The sequence below is a fragment of the Ambystoma mexicanum genome, chromosome 13 (assembly GCF_040938575.1).
Source record: "Ambystoma mexicanum isolate Mex_15411 chromosome 13, UKY_AmexF1_1, whole genome shotgun sequence".
In the NCBI taxonomy this organism is placed as follows: Eukaryota; Metazoa; Chordata; class Amphibia; order Caudata; family Ambystomatidae; genus Ambystoma; species Ambystoma mexicanum.
In genome coordinates, this window is record NC_090938.1 from 726263701 (window position 1) to 726290480 (window position 26780).

At 45.4% G+C, this 26780-nt stretch overlaps 1 protein-coding gene across 1 annotated transcript in view; it reads left to right on the forward strand.

Annotated features, from left to right (window-relative positions):
* LOC138521816 (complement C4-B-like) overlaps positions 1–26780 on the forward strand; it is a 528615-nt gene that overhangs the window by 290705 nt on the left and 211130 nt on the right. The window contains exons 16-17 of the mRNA XM_069634932.1: positions 3921–3992; positions 9779–9979. Of these exons, the coding sequence (XP_069491033.1) occupies positions 3921–3992; positions 9779–9979 (273 nt within the window). The remainder of the gene's footprint in view (positions 1–3920; positions 3993–9778; positions 9980–26780) is intronic.

Sequence of the window (26780 nt, forward strand, 5' to 3'; positions counted from 1 at the left end):
CAGATAAATGAACGGGGCATCATTATGCTGGCAAGTGCACATTTACTGGCCAATAAATGAAAGGGGCATCATTATGCTGGCAGGTGCACATTTACTGGCCAATAAATGAATGGGGCATCATTATGCTGGAGGGTGCACATTTACTGGCCAATAAATGAATGGGGCATCATTATGCTGGTGGGTGCACATTTACTGACCAGTAAATAAATGGGGCATCATTATGCTGGTGGGTGCACATTTACTGGCCAATAAATGAACGGGGCATCATTATTCCGGTGAGTGCACATTTACCGGCAGATAAATGAATGGGGCATCATTATGCTGGCAAGTGCACATTTACTAGCCAATAAATGAATGGGGCATCATTATGCTGGTGGGTGCACATTTACTAGCCAATAAATGAATGGGGCATCATTATGCTGGCAAGTGCACATTTACTAGCCAATAAATGAATGGGGCATCATTATGCTGGTGGGTGCACATTTACTAGCCAATAAATGAATGGGGCATCATTATACTGACAAGTGCACATTTACTAGCCAATAAATGAATGGGGCATCATTATGCTGGTGGGTGCACATTTACTAGCCAATAAATGAATGGGGCATCATTATACTGACAAGTGCACATTTACTAGCCAATAAATGAATGGGGCATCATTATACTGACAAGTGCACATTTACTAGCCAATAAATGAATGGGGCATCATTATGCTGGTGGGTGCACATTTACTGGCAGATAAATGAACGGGGCATCATTATGCTGGCGGGTGCACATTTACAGGCAGATAAATGAACGGGGCATCATTACGCTGGCGGGTGCACATTTACTGGCCAGTAAATGAATGGGGCATCATTACGCTGGCGGGTGCACATTTACTGGCCAATAAATGAACGGGGCATCATTACGCTGGTGGGTGCACATTTACTGACCAGTAAATGAATGGGGCCTCATTATGCTAGTGGGTGCACATTTACTGGCCAAGAAATGAACGGGGCATCATTATTCCGGTGAGTGCACATTTACCGGCAGATAAATGAATGGGGCATCATTATGCTGGCAAGTGCACATTTACTGGCCAATAAATGAATGGGGCATCATTATGCCGGCGGGTGCACATTTACTGGCAGATAAATGAATGGGGCATCATTATGCCGGCGGGTGCACATTTACTGGTAGATAAATGAATGGGGCATCATTATGCCGGTGGGTGCACATTTACTGGCCAGTAAATGAATGGGGCATCATTATGCCAGCGGGTGCACATTTACTGACCAGTAAATGAATGGGGCATCATTATGCCGGCGGGGTGAATGGGGCATCATTATGCCGGCGGGTGCACATTTACAGACCGGTAAATGAATGGGGCCTCATTATGCCGGCGGCTGCACATTTACTGGCCGGTAAATGAATGGGGCATCATTATGCCGGCGGGTGCACATTTACTGGCCAGTAAATGAATGGGGCATCATTATGCCGGCGGGTGCACATTTACTGGCCAGTAAATTAATGCGCATCATTATGCCGGCGGGTGCACATTTACTGGCCAGTAAATGAATGGGGCATCATTTTGCCGGCGGGTGCACATTTACTGGCCAGTAAATGAATGGGGCATCATTATGCCGGCGAGTGCACATTTACCGCAGATAAATGAACGGGGCATCATTATGCTGGCAAGTGCACATTTACTGGCCAATAAATGAATGGGGCATCATTATGCTGGCGGGTGCACATTTACTGGCCAATAAATGAATGGGGCATCATTATGCTGGTGGGTGCACATTTACTGACCAATAAATAAATGGGGCATCATTATGCTGGTGGGTGCACATTTACTGGCCAATAAATGAACGGGGCATCATTATTCCGGTGGGTGCACATTTACCGGCAGATAAATGAATGGGGCATCATTATGCTGGCAAGTGCACATTTACTAGCCAATAAATGAATGGGGCATCATTATGCTGGTGGGTGCACATTTACTAGCCAATAAATGAATGGGGCATCATTATACTGACAAGTGCACATTTACTAGCCAATAAATGAATGGGGCATCATTATGCTGGTGGGTGCACATTTACTGGCCAATAAATGAACGGGGCATCATTATGCCGGCGAGTGCACATTTACCGGCAGGTAAATGAATGGGGCATCATTATGCTGCCGGGTGCACATTTACTGGCAGATAAATGAACGGGGCATCATTATGCCGGCGGGTGCACATTTACTGGCAGATAAATGAATGGGGCATCATTATGCTGGCGGGTGCACATTTACTGGCCAATAAATGAATGGGGCATCATTATGCTGGTGGGTGCACATTTACTGACCAGTAAATAAATGGGGCATCATTATGCTGGTGGGCGCACATTTACTGGCCAATAAATGAACGGGGCATCATTATTCCGGTGAGTGCACATTTACCGGCAGATAACTGAATGGGGCATCATTATGCTGGCAAGTGCACATTTACTAGCCGATAAATGAATGGGGCATCATTATGCTGGTGGGTGCACATTTACTAGCCAATAAATGAATGGGGCATCATTATACTGGCAAGTGCACATTTACTAGCCAATAAATGAATGGGGCATCATTATGCCGACGGGTGCACATTTACTGGCCAATAAATGAATGGGGCATCATTATGCCGGCGGGTGCACATTTACCGGCCAGTAAATGAACGGGGCATCATTATGCTGCCGGGTGCACATTTACTGGCAGATAAATGAACGGGGCATCATTATGCTGGCGGGTGCACATTTACTGGCAGATAAATGAATGGGGCATCATTATGCTGCTCAGTGCACATTTACTGGCCAATAAATGAACGGGGCATCATTATGCTGCTGAGTGCACATTTACTGGCCAATAAATGAACGGGGCATCATTATGCCGGTGATTTCACATTTACCGGCAGATAAATGAATGGGGCATCATTATGCATGCAGGTGTTTGGCTTAATCCAGTAAAATAACAGTAAAGCAAAACCTCAAAATACAATGTTTTTTCTTCTGTTTCAAACAAAAAGCACAGACCAATTTTACTGCTCAGCTCAAAACAAAGGGTCGTGTTAAAAAATGTGTCCCTCACCAGTAGGAGGCACTGATGGTGGTGTTGGTGCCCAGAGCCTCAGCTTGCAGCGCCTGAGGGTCTAACCCTCGCCTCATGCATAACGCCCAATGAGGGTGAAGCATGCCTCAGCTGCTTCTGGTCCTGGGAACTGATAGGTTGAAACCTTGCAGTTTGTGATGGGTGCCCTCCTATAGGGCAGGGCCGGGATTGATTTGCATATATTTTTGCTATTCTGTTGTGGCTCAGGCTGGCTTACTAGTAATGGCACAGCTATGAAAGCTTCACAGAGACCATCCCGGTGGTTATGATTAATTCAAGGACTAACAAGCCCAAAACAGGGGCTCTAAACTCTAAATTTGCCGAACTATGAATCCCATGATCGCTCACCATTGACTAAAGTGGCTTGGGCTGATGGGAGGTGTAGTCCAAAACGTCTGGAGGGCCAAATGTTGCAGACCCAAGCCCCGGAAGGTCCACCTTGAGAATGGGTCTGCTTCTGGGTGGCAAAATGACTCCCTTTCAGAAAAAGCTGCTTGAACTTACCAGAATGAATCTTTTTGAGGGAGGTGGTCCCCTTTAGAGGCGATGCCAATGCAGCAAAAGGGTGGAGCTCTGAACTGGCATTTACCCATCCAAATACTTGCCCTCTGCGGCATTTAGAGCCTGGATTTGACCTTCTAAAGAGGAGTTCACTTATAAGGCTGTGACTGGTAGTTTGAGTGGGGGCAGTGCCTCAGTGTTTGCAGGGCTCCTGTGTCCATGGCTGTCTTGTGCCACCCGAGGCTGGCTGGACTTGCTTATCTCTTAAATACTCGGCTCTACCAGGCCTCTGCTTTCTCTTGCAGGCTATGGGTGCAGAGCACAGACACAAAGAAAGAAGAGGGCGCTGGACTTCCAGACATCTATCAGCGACAAACGTGAGTACGACAAGAAAAGGGAACTCCCGCCCAGGTCCGGCCTTAGGGCAGGGCCATCCAGGACACTGCCCAGGGTGCCATTAACCCCCCACCACAATAGCTCAGAGGAGTCTTTCAAGGGTTCCTCCGAGCTGGCTTAGTGGGAGAAGGTGCGACAGGTTCCCTATGAAATTAAATGCACCCTGCTCCTGTGCTGGCTCTGGGCTTTCTGGCTCGGGAGCAAGGCCCATTTAATAACAATAGGGCGCTGATACTTTTGCATCCCTGCCTATTGCACAGTGATTACCTCCCGCTCCGGCGCAGGACCGGGGTGATTTTAATTAGAATAGGGCGCTGATGCATTAGCATCAACACCCTATTCCTGTGATTAACTCCCTACTCCAGCACGGGAGCAGGGAGTTAAAAATAAATGTGGTGCCCTCCCCCTGGCATTGACCAGGGGCACGTCGGGTGTGCAACATTTTTGTTTCAGTGCCCAGGCGCTGCCGCCGCTAAGGCCGGTCTTGCTCCCACCTGACCTGACCTGTCCTAAACGTTGATCCCTCGCAAGTTTCAAAATTTCCGGTGCTTTAAGAAAGACCTGAAGACCCTACTCTTCAAAGAACATCTCGCCAATCACTGATCGATCCACTGAACCCTATATCACCCTTGTCAGCAGGGGCGGCAAGTATGCGGGTGCTCCGGGGCCCGGGCACCCCCCGGGAAAGGCAATCTGTATAAATGTTCCTATACTTACAATGGAACGGCCTTGAAATCTGCCCACTGCCCCCACTCAACCTCCTGGGAAATTCAAAAGTTGCCTCCTGTGCCCTCCATGTTCAGCATCTCCATGCCCAGATCCCTGTTCAGCATCTCAATGCACAGATCCCTGTTTGGTATCTCAGTGCCAACATCCCTGTTCAGCAGATCGATGCACCGGCCCCTGTTCAGTATCTCAATGCCCAAATCCCTGTTGAGCATCATGATGCCCAGATCCCTGCTCAGCATCTCGATGCCCAGATCCCTGTTCAGCATCTCGATGCCCAGATCCCTGTTTGGTATCTTGATGCCCAGATCCCTGTTCAGCATCTCGATGCCCAGATCCTTGCTCAGCATCTCGATGCCCAGATCCCTGTTCAGCATCTCTATGCCCAGATCCCTGTTCAGCATCTCAATGCGCCAGTGCTTAATTTGTAAAAAAATAAGTGCCAGTGCCCAAAAAATATTGACCCCTTAATGCCGGGCGCGGCCCCGCCCAACAGTGCGGATGCGCGGCCCGCGCCAGTTCAGTGCTAGACCTACCTAGATCGGCCCACCACCAGCCCACAACCCCGCTCCAGCACAACACGTGAAAACTATCATTCACCACACTCTAGGTCTAGGATAGACTTTAAACCCCAATCAATCACCCAACTGTAGTATGGAGGCCCTCGACGCGGAATCACTTTGCTCCAGTACAAACCTTCAAAATCACCATTCAATCACCCCACTCTAGGATAGACATTAATCCTGACTGGCATTCATAACACTGTCCATCACCAAGCGGCAAGACTAGTGCATAGCCAAGAAACTTGAAATGGCGGCTGATGACTGGACTTGATTCCTCTGCTCTGCTGACTAGTCTGCTTCAACATTATTATTGCGGAGGCCGCGCGCGGGCCACCAATGCCACCATATTATCCACACGGCGGCGCAATAATAATGTATTCTGCGGCATGATTGATTCAATCAATTCATGCCTACATTATTATTGCGGCGGCCGCGGGCCTCCATATCCACGGCGGTTGGGGCCAGCGCAATAATAATGTAGGCATCATGACCACCGCAATAATAATGTAGGCATGATTGATTCAAATTCAATTCATGTCTACATTATTATTGTGGCAGCCGCGGGCCACAGCCACAATATCCATTCCACGGGGCTACATTATTATTACGGCGGGCGGCCGGAGGACACCATATCCACGGCGCCCGGGGCCGCCCGCCACAATAATAATGTAGGCATGAATGATCATTGATTCAATCAATTCATGCTCATGCCTACATTATTATTGCGGCGGCCGCGGGCCACGGCCACCATATCCGGCCCCAACATGGATTATCGCTCACTCATTCTGGCACTCTTGGGTCACATGTTTATTGACTGAGATTTACATCACCCGCTTTAAATAAACCCCAGTTACACATCCAAGCATTACAACACACGTTTTTGCCTTTTTTCTGGCAAATGTGAGAACGTGTTTGATGCCGCCTTTTTGAACCAGGGTGTACGGTAATCCCATTTGAAAACGGTGCGTTTAAAGACAAAAAAACGCAAATGTAGTTTGACAGTAGTAAACCAGTGTTTCACAATCGGCCACAAAAGTAGAGGGTAGCTCAGGGTCAACGTGTTCACTGTGGAAGCAAGACTACACGAAACAACACAGGTTCGATCCCGGGGTCCGAGCTTAGAAACCTCTGGGTTTTTAAGCGCATTATAAATACGCAGCCAAGACAAAAAAAAACAATTACGATACTGAAAAACAAACAATACCTGTAACAACATCTCCATGCCCGGGGGCTGTGAGTGCTTTAAAAAATGCAAAATAAATAAACCAGCCCAGCAATAATTGCTTGCGGAGTGAGAAACTAATCCATCATCTATATTGAGGTGATGGAGATTACATCATACATCTTTTGTGGCACTTACCTGGAAGGGACGCCAATGAAGTGTACTCAAACATGTATAAATGGGGCTTAGAGGAAAAAAAGGTCGCGTGTGAGGGGAGTACACCCGTCACATCCACATTTCAGCTGTGTCTTCTGTGCTATATTAGTGCGTCATTATGGGATGCCCCCAACCTCTTCTAGTGTCCCAAATGCCAGCACTTTATGCTGAAGCAGGCTCCACTCCCCCACTGTGCACCTCGTTTATCAACTGTCTTTATTTCTGTTAATTGATGGTAGTTAGCCACTGTAAAAGAATTAGGAACAATAGCGGGAGAACAGTGTGCGCCAGGTTTGCTGAAGTAATTCAGTTTCGGCAGATGCGTTGGGCTGCAATCTGCCCCCATGGCAAGTCAGCAGTTCTCGCCGCAACCCCCCACTCCCCCCAAGGAGGTAGGAACTGGCTTTCATGCTACTGGGTGCGAGAAACGTTGTCAGTTTGCCAAAACAGCAGCTGTATTGGAGGGGACTTCACGTGCCCTTAGTTGGACACCATCACAAACAGGAAATGGCATCATATGCCCTTTGAATATATTGATAGGGAAGGGACTTCACACCGTTTTCACCCTGACAACATCACAGAAAGTGGACTGTTAACTCCTCTGCATTCCTCTGCAGCTTCCAATGTGTATGTACATTCTCTATTTACAGCGCTTTTGCGAAAGCGCTATTTCAGTAACAAATCATTATCAATAAACCCACTTTGTATAGATTTATGGGAGATTTTGACATTGTTTATTACATTTGCAGTGCCTTCAGAGAAAGCACTGAAACTTGCGTCCTATGACTAAACGCTTGTCAGAAAGGAGCACTGCACGTCCCCTTTATCTGTTCTGGCTCTCTTGGAAACGGGCTTTGAAAAAAGAAACGCCGTGGCTGATGTTTACTCGTGAAGAGGTGATAAATCGTGTTTTATAGCACGTTTGTTCGCGTCAACACAGTGGAAAGTGCAGGCGGGAAGTGTCGTTTCTGACACAATGAAAGGCCGCAGCCTGCTTTGAAGAGGCCTATCTATACGCCACTTCATCTCTCATGGTACGGGAGCGTCCATCCACTCACACTGCCTCTAATAATACCTCTAGCCGTTTAATACACCCCCTCATCAATGAAAAGGTCGGCAGAGGTTCCCAAATTCTCATGAATAAAACCTGGCAGGTTGCTGACATTTTAGAAAGCCCAAAGCGGTCAGAGCACGCGAGCGCAAGGCGCAGGCAGAAGCTGCAGCCGGGAGGAACGCGGCGCGGGCCTTCATTTTAGAAAGTGGGGGTGTTGGATGGATGTCCGTGTCTGCTGGGCATCATGGCTGTCAGGTTAAGCATCTGATTACGGTGGGCCGCCGCATGTAGGCATGAAGAAGGGAGGCTCATATCATGATCATGATCAGATGGCTGCTGCAGCATTTACTTACAATATTATTGCAGCGCCGGCGGCCACGGCCACGGGCCCGGCACCATATCCACGGCAGCGGCCGCGGAGCCGCCGCAATAATAATGTAATGTAGGCCCGGCGGCAGCCGACATGATGATACAAAATATTTGCAAACAAAAAATGCATCATTTTTTTCACAGTCCAAAAAGAAATTACTTACTGAGCTGGAAATTAAACATACGCGAAGCAACTAGGCAATAGACCTTCTAGGCCGCAATGCACGTCACGGGACCACACGTTCGTGCAAGGAGACTGAGGGAGGCTCTGCTCTCACGAGTCACTGCAACCAGTGAACCACGCCTTAACAACAACAAGTGAAGTGAGGGTGGCGCGCCACTCAACAGACCCACATTACCCCCACCCCCCCCCCCCCACGTCACCATGTCATTTCAGTGGCTCGCAAGAAGAACAGCCAATGAAAACTATACATTCTGTGTTACTATACAGAATGTATCAAACACAACAGAATGTTGGTTTTCATTGGCTGTCCTTGTCGTGAACTCCCAGGCCCGGCCAGGCTGAGGCCCTGCAAAGCAATGAATGATTTATGATGGAAGCTAAAGCTTGCAGGAAAGAAAGTTGAACAACAAAGCAATTGCAACGAAGCCGAAGCAATTACACGTGGCCAGCCGGCCCAATCATGTTCCGGTGCCCAAAAAAGACTGCCGGTGTTGGCCACCGGCAACCACTGGCACAAATTAAGCACTGCAATGCACAGATCCCTGCTGAGCATCTCAAAGCATATATTCCTGCTGACCATCTCTATGCACAGATCCCTGTTCAGTATCTCTATGCCCAGATCCCTGTTCAGCATCTCAATGCACAGATCCCTGCTCAGCATCTCAATGCACAGATCCCTGTTCAGCATCTCAATTCCCAGATCCCTGTTCAGCATCTCTATGCCCAGATCCCTGCTCAGCATCTCGATGCCAAGATCCCGGCTGAGCATCTCAATGCACAGATCCCTGTTCAGCATCTCAATGCACAGATCACTGCTGAGCATCTCAATGCACAGATCCCTGCTGAGCATCTCAATGCACAGATCCCTGTTCAGCATCTCAATGCACAGATCCCTGTTCAGCATCTCAATGCACAGATCCCTGTTCAGCATCTCAATGCACAGATCCCTGCTGAGCATCTCTATGCCCAGATCCCTGTTCAGTATCTCAATGCACAGATCCCTGCTGAACATCTCAATGCACAGTTCCCTGCTGAGCATCTCTATGCACAGATCTCTGTTCAGTATCTCAATGCACTGATCCCTACTGAGCATCTCAATGCACAGATCCCTGCTGAGCATCTCAATGTGCAGATCCCTGCTGAGCATCTCTATGCCCAGATCCCTGTTCAGCGTATCAATGCCAAGGTCCATGTTCAGCATCTCGATGCCCAGATCCCTGTTCAGCATCTCGATGCCAAGATCCCTGTTCAGCATCTCAATACACAGATCCCTGCTGAGCATCTCAATTCACAGATCCCTGTTCAGCATCTCGATGCACAGATTCCTGGAAATTGATCATCTGATCACTCTGGGCACAATGTGGCTGCCCACTTGCCCCTGCCAGCTGCTGACATCACACATTAAGAGGCTTTCATCTCAGCAGTGCATGTCTTTGTCTCCCAGCTCATTCACCCTGTATTCTGCTCTCCGCCTCACTTTTGTCTTTCTGCAGTCGGCAAATTTAAGGACCCTCAACTCAAGCAGTGTTGCCGGAGCGGCATGACCCTTCTACCACCACACATGAAGCGCAGCTGCGCAGACAGGTCTGCCAAAGCCCCCGCGGGGAAGTGCAGAGAAGCCTTGCTGGAATGCTGCACCTTCGCCCAGGAGCAACGCAAGAAGTACAGGAGGGTGACGGCTGGACTGGGACGAGGTAAGGCTACTCCGTGACAACTGTGCATGGACAAAAACGCACAGCCCAGAGGCGGGGCTGGTGGAGAGAGCCGTCTCATAAATATATATATATATATATATATATATATATATATATATATATATATATATATATATATATATTTTATTTATTGTTGTTTTGATCAGTAAAAACCTGACCTTTCAACATATTTGTTACAAAATTTAAAATTAATTCATGAAAGAAACATTTCATCATTCAGTTTCTACAATTATACAGACTTTCAAACATTTTTGTTTAAGTGATCACAAGTTAATCATTATTCACTCTCAATGTTTTTCAACTTTACATACATGATAGGTATATAGGTACATTTGCACATTTCCAATTATCAGCCATCATTGACTTCATATGACCTAATTTCTAATGAATTTAAATAGTTCACAAGTGCATATCTTAACCGTTTTGATTGTCCTCCATGCAGTATTAACCATAGTTGGTCATGTGTGATAACCGCAGTCTCATTAAACAAATGCCTGAAGTAAAATATCCTCACTGTTAGCAGACCAACACACTCAATTACCAGGTGTTTCAACGTTTCAACCTCTTGATTACAAAAACGACACACCTGGGCAGGTATCTTCTTCCATCGATATAATGTCTCTTTTGTGGGCCATATATTCAATCTAAAATGCAAAAAATCTGCCTGATGTTTGGGATTAGGAGACTGATTTAAATATTTTTCCACAAGTCCCTGTACTTTTAAGGCAAAAGGATTTTTAACAAATTTCTGAATTTTCATGCAAGCATCTCGTGTCTTAATCCTGTCTGATCTCCAAAATTTGGATTTAGCTTTGTTTGGATTTTCGATAAGTAACATTTCAGAAACATCTGCTCCTTGTAAACATTTTTTAGCACAATCGCGCCATGTTTTCGCAGAATTATCATTTGATAGCAGTAGATATCGAGATATGATGGTGAGTAACCCATTAGTACTATCTTTCATAATACATTTTCTATATAGTTGGCAAACTTTCCATTTGTATACTACATAAAGTGATATTAAACCTAATTTGTGTCTGATGATTGGCATAGATCGGAGTTTGGCAGCATAAGTGATTTTTTCCAATAACTACTTTCATATTTGGACCAGTAAACATAGGATTGACATTTTTTTGTTTCTGACCCATACAAAATTGTAGGAACATATTTTTGTTTATAGTAAATAATCATGGGTTCTATAGAAAATGTGCAGTATTTTGCCCGAATTATTCGAATTTGAGATCATGCACTCTGATGTTTGAATTGAAGATGTTCTTCATATGGTTTATCAGTCATATGACTGTTCACACATACCCCGAGGTATATGTATGACTTAACAACGAGAAGATTAGTATCTTGTAATTGCCAATGGCATGCTTTTTGTCCTTTCTTAACACCAAATTGCATCACCTGAGTTTTCCTAGTGTTAACACTGATGCAGTTGTTCTTGGCATAGATGTCCAGGGCATTTAACATAATATGCAAGCCAACTGGTGTTTTAGACAATAACACCATATCATCGGCGTAGAGAAGCCAATTAATGGCCGCTCCTTGTAATTGAGGTGGATCAATGGTCAACCCCCCAAAACTGTCCCCAAAGTCTAATAGGAAAAAATTAAACAATGCAGAGGCCAACAGACAACCTTGTTTCAGCCCCCGTGAAGTCTCTATGGGTTCAGACAGCAGCCCCTCATTATTCAAACGAATCAAAATGGATGTGTTTCAATGTAATTCAATGATCCATTTGAGTATGTGCCAAGGACACCTCAAGTCCATCAATTTCTTAAAAAGTAGTTCCCTAGGAACAAGATCAAAAGTGGACCTAAAATCCACAAAAGCCACATATATTGGTTGTTTATATTGTTTATTTTACTGGATGATGGCATGCAAGGTGACTAGATTGACAGCTGTACCTAGGCCGGGGACAAATCCTGTTTGAAAGGGATCTCTGTGGTTTAGCTGATTTAACCATTTATTAAGCTCACCCAAGATCATACGGGCAAAGATTTTTCCAGGGCAGTCTAGCAGGGCAATGGGTCTATACGAGGCCGGATTTGCCCTGTCTCCTTTCTTGAATATTGGCAAAATGATCGAAGTTTTCCAATTTGCTGGAACAGAGCCTGTCACCATAATGTGCTTAAACATGCGGTACAATATATCCGACCATAGGTATCGATTTTGTTTTATTAAAGCATTATGTAGGCCATCTGGTCCAGCAGCTCTGGAAACACTCAATTTGGATATATAAATGAGTATATCATCATGGTCGAAATTCACCTTATGATTGCCAACAATGTTAGCCCAATTTAAACCGATACTTGAAAATGGTGTAGTATATATATTGCCATAGAAGACTTTCCAACACTGCTGTGAGATGGAATTCACTTGTAATGCAGGCTGACTTTCGATTGATATGGAATTTAACAGAGCTCATATGCCCCCAGATGATTTGAGGACAATCTGTTTCAACATTACCTCTCCATCATGTTGATATTGGGAAGCACGCCAGCCTCTAGACCATTTTTTATACTCGTTTTTTAGCTGTTTTATGAGCTCAAGTTTAAACCCTGGATTCAAACTATATACAATATATAGCTTTTTTATATTCCTCCTTAAGTCACTTTTCCTGCATTTAACCTCAAGGTCAAATGTATGAAAGTGAGATTGAATACCACGTTTAGGGTGTACTCTTTGTGTTGGGAATATCTGCATAGCACGTACATAGCATCCACTATCACATTCACTGTCAACAGAGTATAATTCGGATAACACATCTCTATACTGGCATAATTTCTACTGGGACCATAGTATACGATTGCCAGCATTATTAACCTGTAAATTAGACATGTTAATATTATAAGCTTGTTTTTTGTTTTTTGGCCAATCGCATGTCAAATGGAGTAGACTATGATCACTCAGAATAGTTGACTTGACTAAGAACATGGTTATATTATTCAAAAAGTGAGCATTTACGAACATATAATCCAGGGTTGCATGATTACCAGCATTGTGCCAAGTGGTTTTAGCTGGCACATCTCCCTGTAGTGAGCCATTGACCATAACAAAATTCCGATCAGCCATTATAGACAACCAACGACATTCATCAATCCTGGACCGTTTTTAGAAGATAATAAATGCAAATTTAGGTCGCCCATTATAAATGTGTTGATGATAGTGTTGTCTAATAACAATTGATCAAGAATCAGGGTCAGAGTCTCAAAAAAGACCTTAGAGGACAGATGTCTTTTCCCCCAATATATGTTCACTATAGCACAAAAGCTTTGACCATGCTGGATCTTAACATATTGGAAGCAGGGTGAGGGAGATCTATGCCAAATAACTTCAAGATTCTTGTCCTTCTTAAAGGCCATTAACAAGCCAGCCATGGGACGTCCCTTGGACCGATCAATGGCGGGTACCATAAAGATGTTATATTGATCCCAAGCTGGTATTGTACGAAGCCATGTCTCCTGGAGCACTAGTATGTCAAACTGAAGGAGCTCCTTGCTCTTGTTGTTAATCAGATGTCTGTGACCTCTTGTGTTCCAGGAGAGTGGGCTAATAGAAACCATCGTCTCGGATTGTTATGATCTCACATTACAATTGTCAGCTACCCAGACATTTTGTGTGCGCCCTACCGCCGATGTCACAGATGTTACATTGTCACCATATGTTCTAATTTTTGGGCGATCGATATTCATTTGATTCGTGTCATGGAGGGCCAGATCCTGTGTTAGAATGAAGCCCAGATTGTAGAAAGCTGTATGCGCTAGCCACAAAGTGTTTAAAACAACCCTTAATTGAATAAACAATCGTGATTCTGTTAAGTCTATATCATTAACAAATTCCACTAAACCGATATTCGCAGATCTTATGTCTTCAAGTGCAGTAATATCCGCACAAATATTCAAAGAACTAGCAAGATTAAGGTCATATGTGGCAAAAGATAGCCACGACATCTGACGAGTAGGCGATGATGTTTCTATTGGCCTTTACCTACATGCCTAGACATCCCAGGGTCATGCTCAGTCTGTTGGATCCTGGGCGACCTACTATCAGTTGAGGGGCCCATAATCCCCTGCTCAGCAGATTCCTGTTGTGCCGTTATTTGTAACATTTTAGGACCTTTCAACAGAAGCTCAATATTGGGCATTTCTTTATGAGTAACTTGCTTAAATTGATCAGGATTGCTACGTATGCCTTAATTAGCTGACCTGATGGTTTGTGTAAGGGATTCATTTTCTCTGGTATATTTTTCAAAAGAGACTCGTATTTCTTCACATAGATTTTGCAACATGCTAACAGTATTATTTAAATGTGTATTTCCCACTTCTACATGAGTACCATGCACTTTATTGGCTTGAAACTCACTAATAGGAGCTGAGTAGCACTGCACGAGAGCATATTTTGCCTTAGAGTGTTTTGCAAAAGACGCCCGTACATCTTCGCGTAAATTCTGTATGATGTCCACAGTTGAGCATGATGCATTGCCATGGGTGACTAAAGTTTTGGACGGAGCTACTACAGAACTCATGGCTTGGACTGCATCTGCGGCTAAAAGATTTGGAAGGGCCGCTGTATCTGCAGCTATAGCTTGAGTGGACATAACCATATTTAAACCCAGCACATCATCTCCCATCGGTTTTTTGGATGAAGGTACCGCAATAGCAAGCAAGTCATCTAGTGGTTTATATTTTAGGGCTTCTTTTCTCCTGAGCTGATTTTCAAAGTTTAAATTCTATTTCCTTTTTTTCCTAGCCGAGATCACTAGTTTCGTAGCTTTTTTAACTTTCAACACGGAATTACTGTTAACAGTGGATTGCTGAGTTATAAGGTCAGTAACCTGCTCAGTAGACCGAGTAGGAGCTGCCACCTGGGCTTTCAAGTTGGTAAACATGGGTGCAAATGATATTCCTTGTATTTTCGGGGTTACCCCGATTGGGTCAACAAGGACTGGTTGAACACTTACGCCTTGGATATTAAGTGAAGTATTTTGCACTTTTGAGGTAATCTCTGTCAAGTTACCGGGTACTAATTGAGTGCTTGGTTCTTGGACGGCATCTGCTGCAAGGTTGGAATTTTTTGCTAAGTTTGCCAACAAGTCTCCCGCCATGTCCGGTTTTTGAGGTACACTCGTTTGGGTAGATTGAGTTATGAACTTCAATAAAAGTGGACGAGATATTGGAATTTGCGCTCGCTGTTCTTTTTTAAGTAGTGAATAAATCAAATGTACTTCTCTTGCCTGACATGATATTTTTTCTTCTAATGATTCATATAGTTTTGCTAAGGACTATAGTGCTGTATTCATTGCAATTAACGTGTTATTTAATGCCGGAGCCTCAGGAAAAGAGAACCTATTGTCTTTATATGGCATCTGACTATCACGTATAAAGTACGGATGATTGTTGTCAGGATCATTAAATCTAGTGCGTCTAGGTGTTGGGGCTACAAAGGATAGATTTGAGATGCTAGATGGAGATTTCTCGAAAAGTATTGGAGATTTATATAGTTCTGGATTCAGTTTTTCCACTGGGGAAATAGAAGCTTGAGTTTGTACATTTTCAACGCAAGATGTATGCATATGTGAGTTTTCAGCAAATTGTATCAGATCACCCGTTTTGGAACATATATACATGACCTCAGGTGTTTCGAAATCATGTGGACTGGACTCATTCATAGAGGCTAATGTATCGTCACTAAATTCACCCACGGCTGTTAATTTTCCATATTCAGCTCGTAATAAATGCCGAGCAGCAACGGAACACAAAGGTACATCCGATGGCGATTTAGCCGCTAGTGGTTCTACTTGAACATCGGTACTGATACTTACTTGGGAAATACCTATGTCTCCTGTTGTATAAGCTAATGCAATCGTTGCGTCTGCTACTTCTCTTCCTGCCTGTTGCAATTGTACAATTGTAGAACATGCTTTTGGATCAGACACTATTTCCTTAGAAAGCATATTTAGAGTAATTGGTACTTCAGTCAGAGCCAAGGCATTAGAACAAATAGCCTGAGGAGTTTGGACCAAAGACATATTAGATATTGGTAGCATATTGGTCTCACTTTGCGGGGGGACAGAGGTAGTTGTTTCCGACCCCACAACGTCTAATGTACAGAAAGTGCGAATATCTCTATGTAAGGAACTCGCTCGTTTTTGTCTGTATTGGCTTTAAGTCTTTTAACAATTAAATCTGTTTTGGTTATAGGGGGGACCAGTTTATATGTGTTTACCACATGCTCTGGCATGCCTGTTTTCAGTGAATTTATTAACCGGGACATAGTCAACACAAAGTTAAATAATAAATAATAATATCAAAAGAAAAATAAAATAAATACACAAAAGCAAATCACCTTGTTCCACGCTCACACCAGCTCTCCCGCTATCTAATTAGTCAGCGAGATAGCAATACACTTAACAATTCACTTCGGCAATCGCGTATGCGAAATAATAATTAAAAAAGTAGCAAACGTTTGGTAGAAGGATACATTCAACAGACTACACAGAACAAAACAAATAACACATAAATCTTTTATGTATTTATTTATTTATTTATTTATTTACATTTATATAGCGCACAAGCAGCCCAGGGCATTGAGGCGCTGTTACTTGCAATGAACTTAGTTACATGGTACAGGTAAAATAGCGGATGTTGACACATTGTCAATGTTGCAGGATGACGTACTGTTGTTACAAGTATTGCTTTTGAACATATGATACGATATACATGGGATAATCATGCTGGAATGTCTAGCCTTAAGTGAACAGGGTAGTCTTCAGCATTTTGTGGAAGTTGGTGAGGGAATAATAATATGAAAAAAAGGGGCAAGTTCACAGCCACTAAATATCAAGTAGTCACCGAGTTACTTTGCCTGCTCAATAATGCCAATTCCAGCAAAAACACATTTATAGCCAAAGTTCATAGGCAATCCACCAGCAAAAGTCAAATCACCTCCAGCGCCGAACAGCCGCACAACAGCCAGTGGCCTTTACCCCGACGGGCTTAACGCCGCTAAGGTGACTCACGGCTGTTTAAAATGTCCTGATAAGTCACGTGATCCGTCACGTGTTGCAGCGTGGCTCCGCCTCCTCCAGGAAGCAGAAGGGGGCACAGCAAGAGCCATCTGCAGCTCGCAATGCTGTGAATGGCAAGGAAACGTTGCCCATCAGTCCGCTTCTAAGCACTGAGATAAAGACATTGATGGTCATGGAGATAACATGATTTGCCCAAGATCACACAGCGTGGTTCACGAGAGGAACCCTGCAGGTCAAAAACAATGTCTACTGCCTCCAGAAAGAAGAATGTAACCACTACACCACATTTCCTCCATCTTTCCTCTATACACACAACTGCGCCCTTGCGATTTGAAACGCTGGTGCAGCCAAGCAACCTCCAGGGACGGCCACAGGCCTTTCAGACTTTTCAGTCGAATTATGCAATGGGGTCTTGCGTAGCCCCGGGCTCGCGGCATAAGGGGGACTGGGGGCGAGAGCAGATAAAGTGGCCAGGAGACTGAGGCAGTTGCGCTTTAGGGATAACTGCCATGGCTTGGTGTTGTGCGAGTCAGGGCACAATGTGTTGTGCTTGCATGCATGCGTGTGTGTGTGTGCGCGCGTGTGCGTGCATGCTATGTACGGAGAGAGAATACAAGCATTGAGAACTCCAACAATTGTGACCTATGTTCAGGGAGCGTGTTTACTTTGTAGCAAGGTATTCACATTGCATGCCCCGGTTACCATGTCATGTGCCAGGTTTGACATGATATGATGACATCACATGACATCGTATGGCATTGTTCTTACCCCATTGCTAGGTACCCACGCTAATTGGCAGCTTTTGGCATCAGATGCCAGACGCTCACGGCATTTGCTAAGTATGTTGATAATTTGCCTACATGCTTGCATCATGCGCCATACTTTGCCAACATTTGACAGATGTTTGCATTGGCGCATACAGTGGGTCGATGTGACGTCGCCAGAAATTAGCATATCAAAGTGATATCAAAGTGAAATATGCACATTTCATTATATTGGCTTTGCATAACCACCCAAATTGCACAGGACGAATGGCATTTGCCTTTTCATAAAATCAACACTCACACAAAACCAAGAGAGGATATTATCCTCTAATAGTGTTTTTGAAAAGATTAAACGTTGTGCATGTTTTAAACTACGAGAGCCAATGCAGATGTTTTCCTGGGACCTGCAGTACCCAAATGGGACATTTCACCTTAAATTGTTAGTTGTCTCTCGTCAGCTTACATAGTGCAGTGGTGAAGCCTCCTGTCTACGAGCCTGACGACCGTGGTTCGATTTCATCAATAAATTCAAGGAAGACTTTCAACGTTCCTCATTTTAGCTGGGGACGGGTGGTGGGGGGGGGGGCTGAGTCCACCCTCTAAAAAAAGTGTCCACCCGTGTGTACCCTCGCCTTTAGCCCTGATCACCTATGTCCATATACTCACGCTGTTCGACAACTATTGCCAACATATGACTAGGAGGTTATGCTACTTTCAAGATATAAGCCTCATGTACTCGGGTACAGGGCGAGAAGGCCATGTACGTGGAAGATGTGTGCTGTACATATCCTGCCTAACATAACATAGCATACTCTCTCTGTATTTAGTCGGTCAAGTGGCACAGCGAGTAGAGCGCTTGCCTTGACATGTGCAGAGCCTGCTAACGCAGGTTCGAATCCGAGCACGGCCAAACTCAGCCTTTCATCCTTACGAGGTCATCGTGCAGAGCACCACACACCGTGGGTAATAATAAGCAGCGCTCAGATACCTTCGGGTTCGTAGCGCTACATAAATGCCAAATTATTATTATATGGCAAGGTTCGCTATTATGTGCCTGGATACAGCATTTGGGAGCTATGTTTACCATTTACCTGCATTGTTACCTCATCTGACAACATGACTGCTTCGCCTCCTATCCTACCTACGCCTCTCCTCTTCCCCTCTAGTGCCTTTTGTGTCGCTTCGAGGCTCTGTTGGGTACCAGCCATGTAACCTAGCCATACTGAAAGCAGTTTTAAACCGACTCCTTTCACGCTCTTCCCTTCTTTCCCTTTAGTACTCCCAATCACTCCTGCGCATGGGGGCGGAGCCAGCCTCAACATTTTGGGGGGTGGATGGCAGTTTTGAAAGCTGGTAGTGAGAGGGGCCATTCAACCTATCGTGCTATAGACTCCCCCCACCAGAAGGCTGAGTAGGCATTACGCCTTTCTTTGGCCTGACAGAAGCATCTTTCACCCCAAATCACCAGAGGCAGAGCCAGGATTGTGTCACAAGTGGCGCGTGCAACTAAGGTAGTGGGGCTCACCCTCTGCCCCCAGGCAAATGCACAGGAGGGACCGAGCATAGCGAGGGAGCGCAAACCAATTAGACGAGTTTCCGGGGATTCTCCCCCAGAGAATATTTGAGAAATAATGGGTTAAAATGGTGCATTTTACAGTGCACTTTCTGAGATAAATTAGGTAACAAGCCACACAGTTTCAATCGGCTTCATGGGGCAAGACATGAAAAAGGTCCATTAGATGCCAAGTCACGAACAATTCACAGGCGCATTTTACAATGACTTTGCTGCTATTACATGCCAGTACTCTGCCAGTGTAAAAAACTATTTTCATATTTATTTTGCCCACACATGTCCATTCTGGTGCACCAATATATGCCAGTATTCCCACGTAAGAACCTACTCATGTTGGCTTTCCCCTTAATGCCAATAATGATTCTATAATAGAACATGTTCATGCCTGCTCTGCCCATATATGCCAGTATCCCCCTGTGAGAACATACTCCTGCTGGCTCTGCCCATATATGCCAGTATCCCCCTGTGAGAACATACTCCTGCTGGCTCTGCCCATATATGCCAGTATCCCCCTGTGAGAACATACTCCTGCTGGCTCTGCCCATATATGTCTTATCCCCGCCACCTGTGAGAACATACTCCTGATGGCTCTGCCCATATATGCCAGTATCCCCCCCACCTGTGAGAACATACTCCTGCTGGCTCTGCCCATATATGTCAGTATCCCCCTGTGAGAACATACTCCTGAGGGCTCTGCCCATATATGCCAGTATCCCCCCCACCCTTGAGAACATACTCCTGATGGCTCTGCCCATATATGCCAGTATCCCCCCCACCTGTGAGAACATACTCCTGATGGCTCTGCCCATATATGTCAGTATCCCCGCCACCTGTGAGAACATACTCCTGATGGCTCTGCCCATATATGCCAGTATCCCCCCCACCTGTGAGAACATACTCCTGCTGGCTCTGCCCATATATGTCAGTATCCCCCTGTGAGAACATACTCCTGATGGCTCTGCCCATATATGCCAGTATCCCCCCCACCTGTGAGAACATACTCCTGATGGCTCTGCCCATATATGCCAGTATCCCCCTGTGAGAACATTCTCCTGCTGGCTCTGCCCCTATATGCCACTATCCCCCCCGTGAGAACATACTCCTGTTGGCTTTGCCTTAATGCCAGTAAAAAAAGGAATCCATGCCACAGTAAGAAAACATGTCTTTGCTGGCTAGCCGGTGAAATAGCTCAGCGGGTTGAGAGCTTGCTGTTGCAAACTGAGTGTGATCTGCAGCTCACAGATTCAAATCATGGCAAGGCCAACTCAGTCCTTCATCCTTCCAACCAACTTCAGTTCAGTGATAATTGCATGCACGTATTTCTATGTACAGCGCTTTGCCGAAAGCACTGTATGAATATCATATCATAATACAAATATAAGAACTCTCATCGCATTGTGTTTACCCAGTAAACATGCCATGCCCCCCATATAAGGACAGTTATGTTGTCGTTTGTCTTTGACCTTAATACCAGTAAATAAAATAACATGCCATCCATGCCACAGTAAGGAAACATGCCCTCCCCCATGTACATACACTCAACATGTTGGCTTTGCTCTTAATACGAGTACATTTCCAGCCAGCCCGATTGCAGTACCCTCCTCCCGCGCCAACCCCTCCTTCACATAACAACACTCAAGTTGCTTTTGCTTTGCCCAAGAAATGCCAGTTAAACATGCCATGTTCCTGTTAAAAAATGTTCATGCTCCAATGCCCCCTCCCCGGGCCCCATACACATATACAGATTCACATATATACATATTAGCACACACATCTACACATTCAGCCACCAGTCCTGCACCCATACAGCATATCTGCCATTCACACATGCACTAGCACCCATGTACACCATTCCCACCCCATTCATTCATATGCATGCACTTCCAGACATCTCCTCCATATAAACATGCACAAACCTACACGCTCCCTCGCATGCATCCATACAAACCTTGGGTGCACAGAAACAAAACCTTTTTCAGTTTGGGCTGTTAGGTGACAGGCACACATATGAGCCAAAACGATTGCATTAGAGTACAGATAGCGAGAAGTGGCATATGAGATAGGGCACAAAGCTTGAAGGTATTTGGTTGTTTGCCCACCCATTGACTGCACATGGTCATGCTAATCCCTATGTCCATTCCCACCCATTTCCTGCCCCTCTCTGCCCAAAATAGCTCCTCATGGCAACTCTTTCTGTTCACTTTAATCAAGCCTTACCATCAAACTTTGCACTCAAAGTGCCTGCCAGCATTTTTTCAAAGCAGTCTTCTGGGAGTTAATGACTTCATTGGAGCTGTAAACACAATTCTGGTGTAATAAAAATGTCTTATCTGGGCGCACCTTCAGCCACTCCATTTATTAGCACTATTCATGTCCTTTACTGAAGACCTGTTAAAAACAAGCATTGGCAAAGCCAACAGTTTTAACTTGTGTACAAGTATTAGGCATTTGCCAGGCACTGCTATTAGATACTCAGGTACTCACACCATTTTGCTCTCGTTACCATCATTGCCCGGTTAATACCCCTACAGCAGTGCCTGGCAAGTGCTTATCCCATGCCTATGTATTCAATTTATTCAAAGGGAACTTTCCAGCTACAAACCAACCAGAACCCTGAGATCCTGCAACGACATCCTAGAACCCACACAATACACACATCAAAAACCAGGTGGATCAGCATTCGCCTGCTTAGCCGTGAAACTATGGAACTCCCTTCCCAGGGAAATACAAACTATGGAGGACGAACCAAAATTCAGAAAACTTCTTAACAACCTGGCTCTTCAGCTCACAATGAAACCGACTGAACAGCACCTACACGCCTCGTAACCGCCAAGTACTGAAAACTGAAAAACAGCCCGAAAACAATAGAGGGAAGAGGGATAGGACTGTGAAGAGAGACCTTAAGCAGAGACACCCCCTCTGCCCCCCACCCCTAAAGAGGGACTACTAAGAAACAGAGAAGCTGGTGGGCCCGACACGATTAGGCCAGGGAAGGAGGCTCAAGGGAAACCGGGGGAGGGAAAATCAGGGAAGGGATACTCTCAGCCTAGGCGTAACCCCAGTGAGGACCAACAAGTGAACTGGAGTAATGCACCAGACCCTCCCGAGTAGTAATAGACAACCCCCGTAGGGTATCGAGGAAGACCACTAACCGTTCCCTGCGGATTCCCCTTAGGCCAGTGAACACATCACCTAGCTAGTAATAGGGCGTGTACTAAGAAATCAGACAGTTTAAGGCATTCCAGAGAACCATAGAAATCATGACCACTGAGGTGAAGATTAAGGTATAACCCAGAAAGGGCAACTAGGGGGAGACCAAAATCACGACTGCCACAGGTGACGCAGTTGGAAGAATTTCATGGATAGGAAATGTGACGCAGTTAGACAGATTTCAGGGGTGGGAATTGTGATGCACCTGGATGGATGTCAGGGTTAGGGAATCTGACGCACTTAGGTGGATGTCAGGGTTAGGGAATCTGACGCACTTAGGTGGATTTCAGGGTTAGGAAATCTGACGCACTTAGGTGGATTTCAGGGTTAGGGAATCTGACGCACTTAGGTGGATTTCAGGGTTAGGGAATCTGATGCACTTAGGTGGATTTCAGGGTTAGGGAATCTGACACACTTAGGTGGATTTCAGGGTTAGGGAATCTGACGCACTTAGGTGGATTTCAGGGATAGGGAATCTGACGCACTTAGGTGGATTTCAGGGGTAGGGAATCTGACGCACTTAGGTGGATTTCAGGGGTAGGGAATCTGACGCACTTAGGTGGATTTCAGGGTTAGGAAATCTGACGCACTTAGGTGGATTTCAGGGTTAGGGAATCTGACACACCTAGGTGTATTTCAGGGGTAGGGAATCTGACGCACTTAGGTGGATTTCAGGGGTAGGGAATCTGACGCACTTAGGTGGATTTCAAGGTTAGGGAATCTGACGCACTTAGGTGGATTTCAGGGTTAGGGAATCTGACACACTTAGGTGGATTTCAGGGTTAGGGAATCTGACGCACTTAGGTGGATTTCAGGGGTAGGGAATCTGACACACTTAGGTGGATTTCAGGGTTAGGGAATCTGACACACTTAGGTGGATTTCAGGGTTAGGGAATCCGACACACTTAGGTGGATTTCAGGGGTAGGGGATCTCACGCACTTAGGTGGATTTCAGGGGTAGGAAATATGATGCACTTCGATGTATTTTCCGGTGGGGAGGTGTGACACACTCGGATTGACTCCAGGGGTGGGAGGTGTGACACACTTGGATGGAATTCAGGGGTGGGAGATGTGATGCACTTGGACTGCTTTTCAGGGGGGGAGGTTTGACGCACTTGAACTGATTCCTTGGGTGCGGTGAGTGGTGCATTTAGGTGGATTTCTGTGGGGTGGGGGAGATGTGGCACACTTGGGTGGATTCCTGAGGTGGGGGGAGTGGTGCCCTTGGGTGGATTTCCGTGGGGTGGGGGAGGTGTGGCGCACTTGGATGGATTCCTAGGGTGGGAGATATGATGCACTTGGATGGATTCCTAGGGTGGGAGATATGATGCACTTGGATGGATTCCTAGGGTGGGAGATATGATGCACTTGGGTGGATTGCCAGGGTGGGAGATATGATGCACTTGGGTGGATTCCTAGGGTGGGAGATATGATGCACTTGGGTGGATTGCCAGGGTGGGAGATATGATGCACTTGGGTGGATTGCCAGGGTGGGAGATATGATGCACTTGGATGGATTCCTAGGGTGGGAGATATGATGCACTTGGGTGGATTGCCAGGGTGGGAGATATGATGCACTTGGGTGGATTCCTAGGGTGGGAGATATGATGCACTTGGGTGGATTGCCAGGGTGGGAGATATGATGCACTTGGGTGGATTGCCAGGGTGGGAGATATGATGCACTTGGGTGGATTGCCAGGGTGGGAGATATGATGCACTTGGGTGGATTGCCAGGGTGGGAGATATGATGCACTTGGATGGATTCCTAGGGTGGGAGATATGATGCACTTGGGTGGATTGCCAGGACCCTCACCAACAATCTGTACAAATAAACTCACTCCTCTGCATACACCTCTCCAACTCTGGACTTAACACAAACTGCCTGTACTTCACAACACCACAACAATAAAACAAACCACACAATCTCACACAACAGCAGATGGTGGCCAACTCCTGAAAATCACATTTATGCTCAGTGATTAGTGTTTCCGAACTGAAGCTGCCAACAGCACATCACAGCTCTCTTGCTCTTTTCCCTCTCACACCTACTAGCCACCCACCTTCCTGCCTTTCATTGCAGACACACCTGAGCACCTGTAGACCGTGCGAGTGACATCGGTGGGCGGTATAAAAACCTTTAACATTAACTGTACAAAAGCCCAAACTGTTGGCATTGGCAGTGCTTGTTTTCATGTCCTTTCATGTCCTCCGGACCGCTCAGGCCCTTTCCTATCTATGACGCTGCAACTCACTGGCTGTTTAGTTAATGCTAATTATAACTTCAACGTTTCAGCGCAGGGGGTCTATTGGTAATGCATTGGTAGTCTTTTGTCCTCTGCCTCTGCTCGTTTTCTGCTGCCCCAGGCACGTTAATGACACTTTTTTTCTCATCTCAGAGAGCAATGTATTTGCTTACTTTTAAAAGTTTAAACGTGATTAAATAAACTGCTCTCTGTGAGGTGGGAAATTCGACAGGTTCTTGCTGTCTGAGCGCTGGGCTGGCCCGCAAGACAGAGCGATGTCCGCTGCTTCCAATTGCCTGGCGCCGCGCATGCGCCTGCGTGCTGTTATGCACTACGTAAGATACATAGCGTACATGCATACCTGGAAGACGTTTTCCCCAAGTGGCCGCTGTGATGGAATTACCTAGCTGCTTCTGGAGACCACCAGGGCGGCGACTCAGGAAGCCGGTGGATGGCGGATTCAAATCCTCTGGGATATCTTGGCGATAGGACTTTGCGGGCCAGGCCTGATAGTTTGTAAGCTTAAAGAAAAGGCTCTCATTGGTGACAATAAATTAGCTTTCATATTGGTGCAGTGTAAATGGCCACCCCAAACAGCAGCGAGCCCAACACCCCCAAGAGATTGTGGGGAGGTTCTCCCACCAAGAATATTTTAAACATAAATGATGGTGCATTTCACAGAACTCTTTTCAGAAGACATTGGATAAAATGCCGGTGGGTTTAAGGTGACGGTATGCAGTCTTTTCATTGACAAATGTTTCAGTGAAAGATGTTTCATCGAAAATGTTTTATTGAAAACTTTTTTCATTGAAAAAATCTTTCATTGAAACTTTTTCTTATTTAAAATATATGTATGCATTTTTGGGTGGGGTAAAGGGTTACATTTGGAAAACGGGTTTGTCGGGACCCCACAAATAAAAAAAAATAAAACATATTTGGAAATGTTTGGGTGTTTTAAAGGGCAGAAAACAAGGTTGGGGAGACACCCCAATTACATTTTTTTTTAAACATTCTGTAAATCGATATACGCATTTTCGATGGAAAATGTCATTAATCTACATTAGATGAAAAATGTTTCAATTAAACCTTTTTCGACTAAACATTTTTCACTGAAAACACATGGAAGCAAGGTGACTTCTGAAAGCAAAGGAACAAGGCCTTCCAGTACTTCACATGTCACCTCTGTCAAAGTACATGCTTGGTAAGTGTGTTTTGCTGTCTCGCTGGATTGCTGGCTGCCTGCTGCCGGTGCTGATGCGCTCATCTGACGTACTACGTTGCAATTTGGACTCCATCCGACGCCGCGGATTGGACCGTGTTTGTCACGCTGGTAGCTTAAGGAGTGTCAGCGACTGTGGGAACTTTGTTCCACAGAACTTGGCAATACTAATCCACTCCTCCTGTTTTTCCCTTTCACCTGCAGTGTTTGTCCCACCTCCATAACCACAATCTAAACAAAAGCACTGTGGCCGCGCAAGTGCGTTTTGTTAAGTGTGTTTTTCTGTCTCGCTGAACGGAGGGCAGAGGCTTTATCAGACTGGGAGAAGTGTGATCTATTAGCAAGTGAGGGGTTGCTGTTACATACTCAGTCTAAAAAACGAATATACTCAACATGTCTAAAAATGTTCACACTCTAAAAACCTCAATGCCAGCATTGCCCGAGGACACATTTAAAAATGCGGATGTCAATACTAAGCAAACGTTACTGACTGCGGCTTTAAAAGAACACAAGTTGCAAAAAATACAACGGTCAGTCTCGTTATCAGAGGACATCCGTGCTTTTTATGTAGCTGACCCTAGACGAACAACAAATGGGACGGTTCAATTGAAGCCTCGGTCATCAAAGGTAACTACCGATAGCGCCCACAACCATAGTAATGAGGAATGGTCCAAGGAAACTGTAATTGTACCTCCTCATAATAAACCGGAAGTGCTGTAAACTTGTGAAATGACT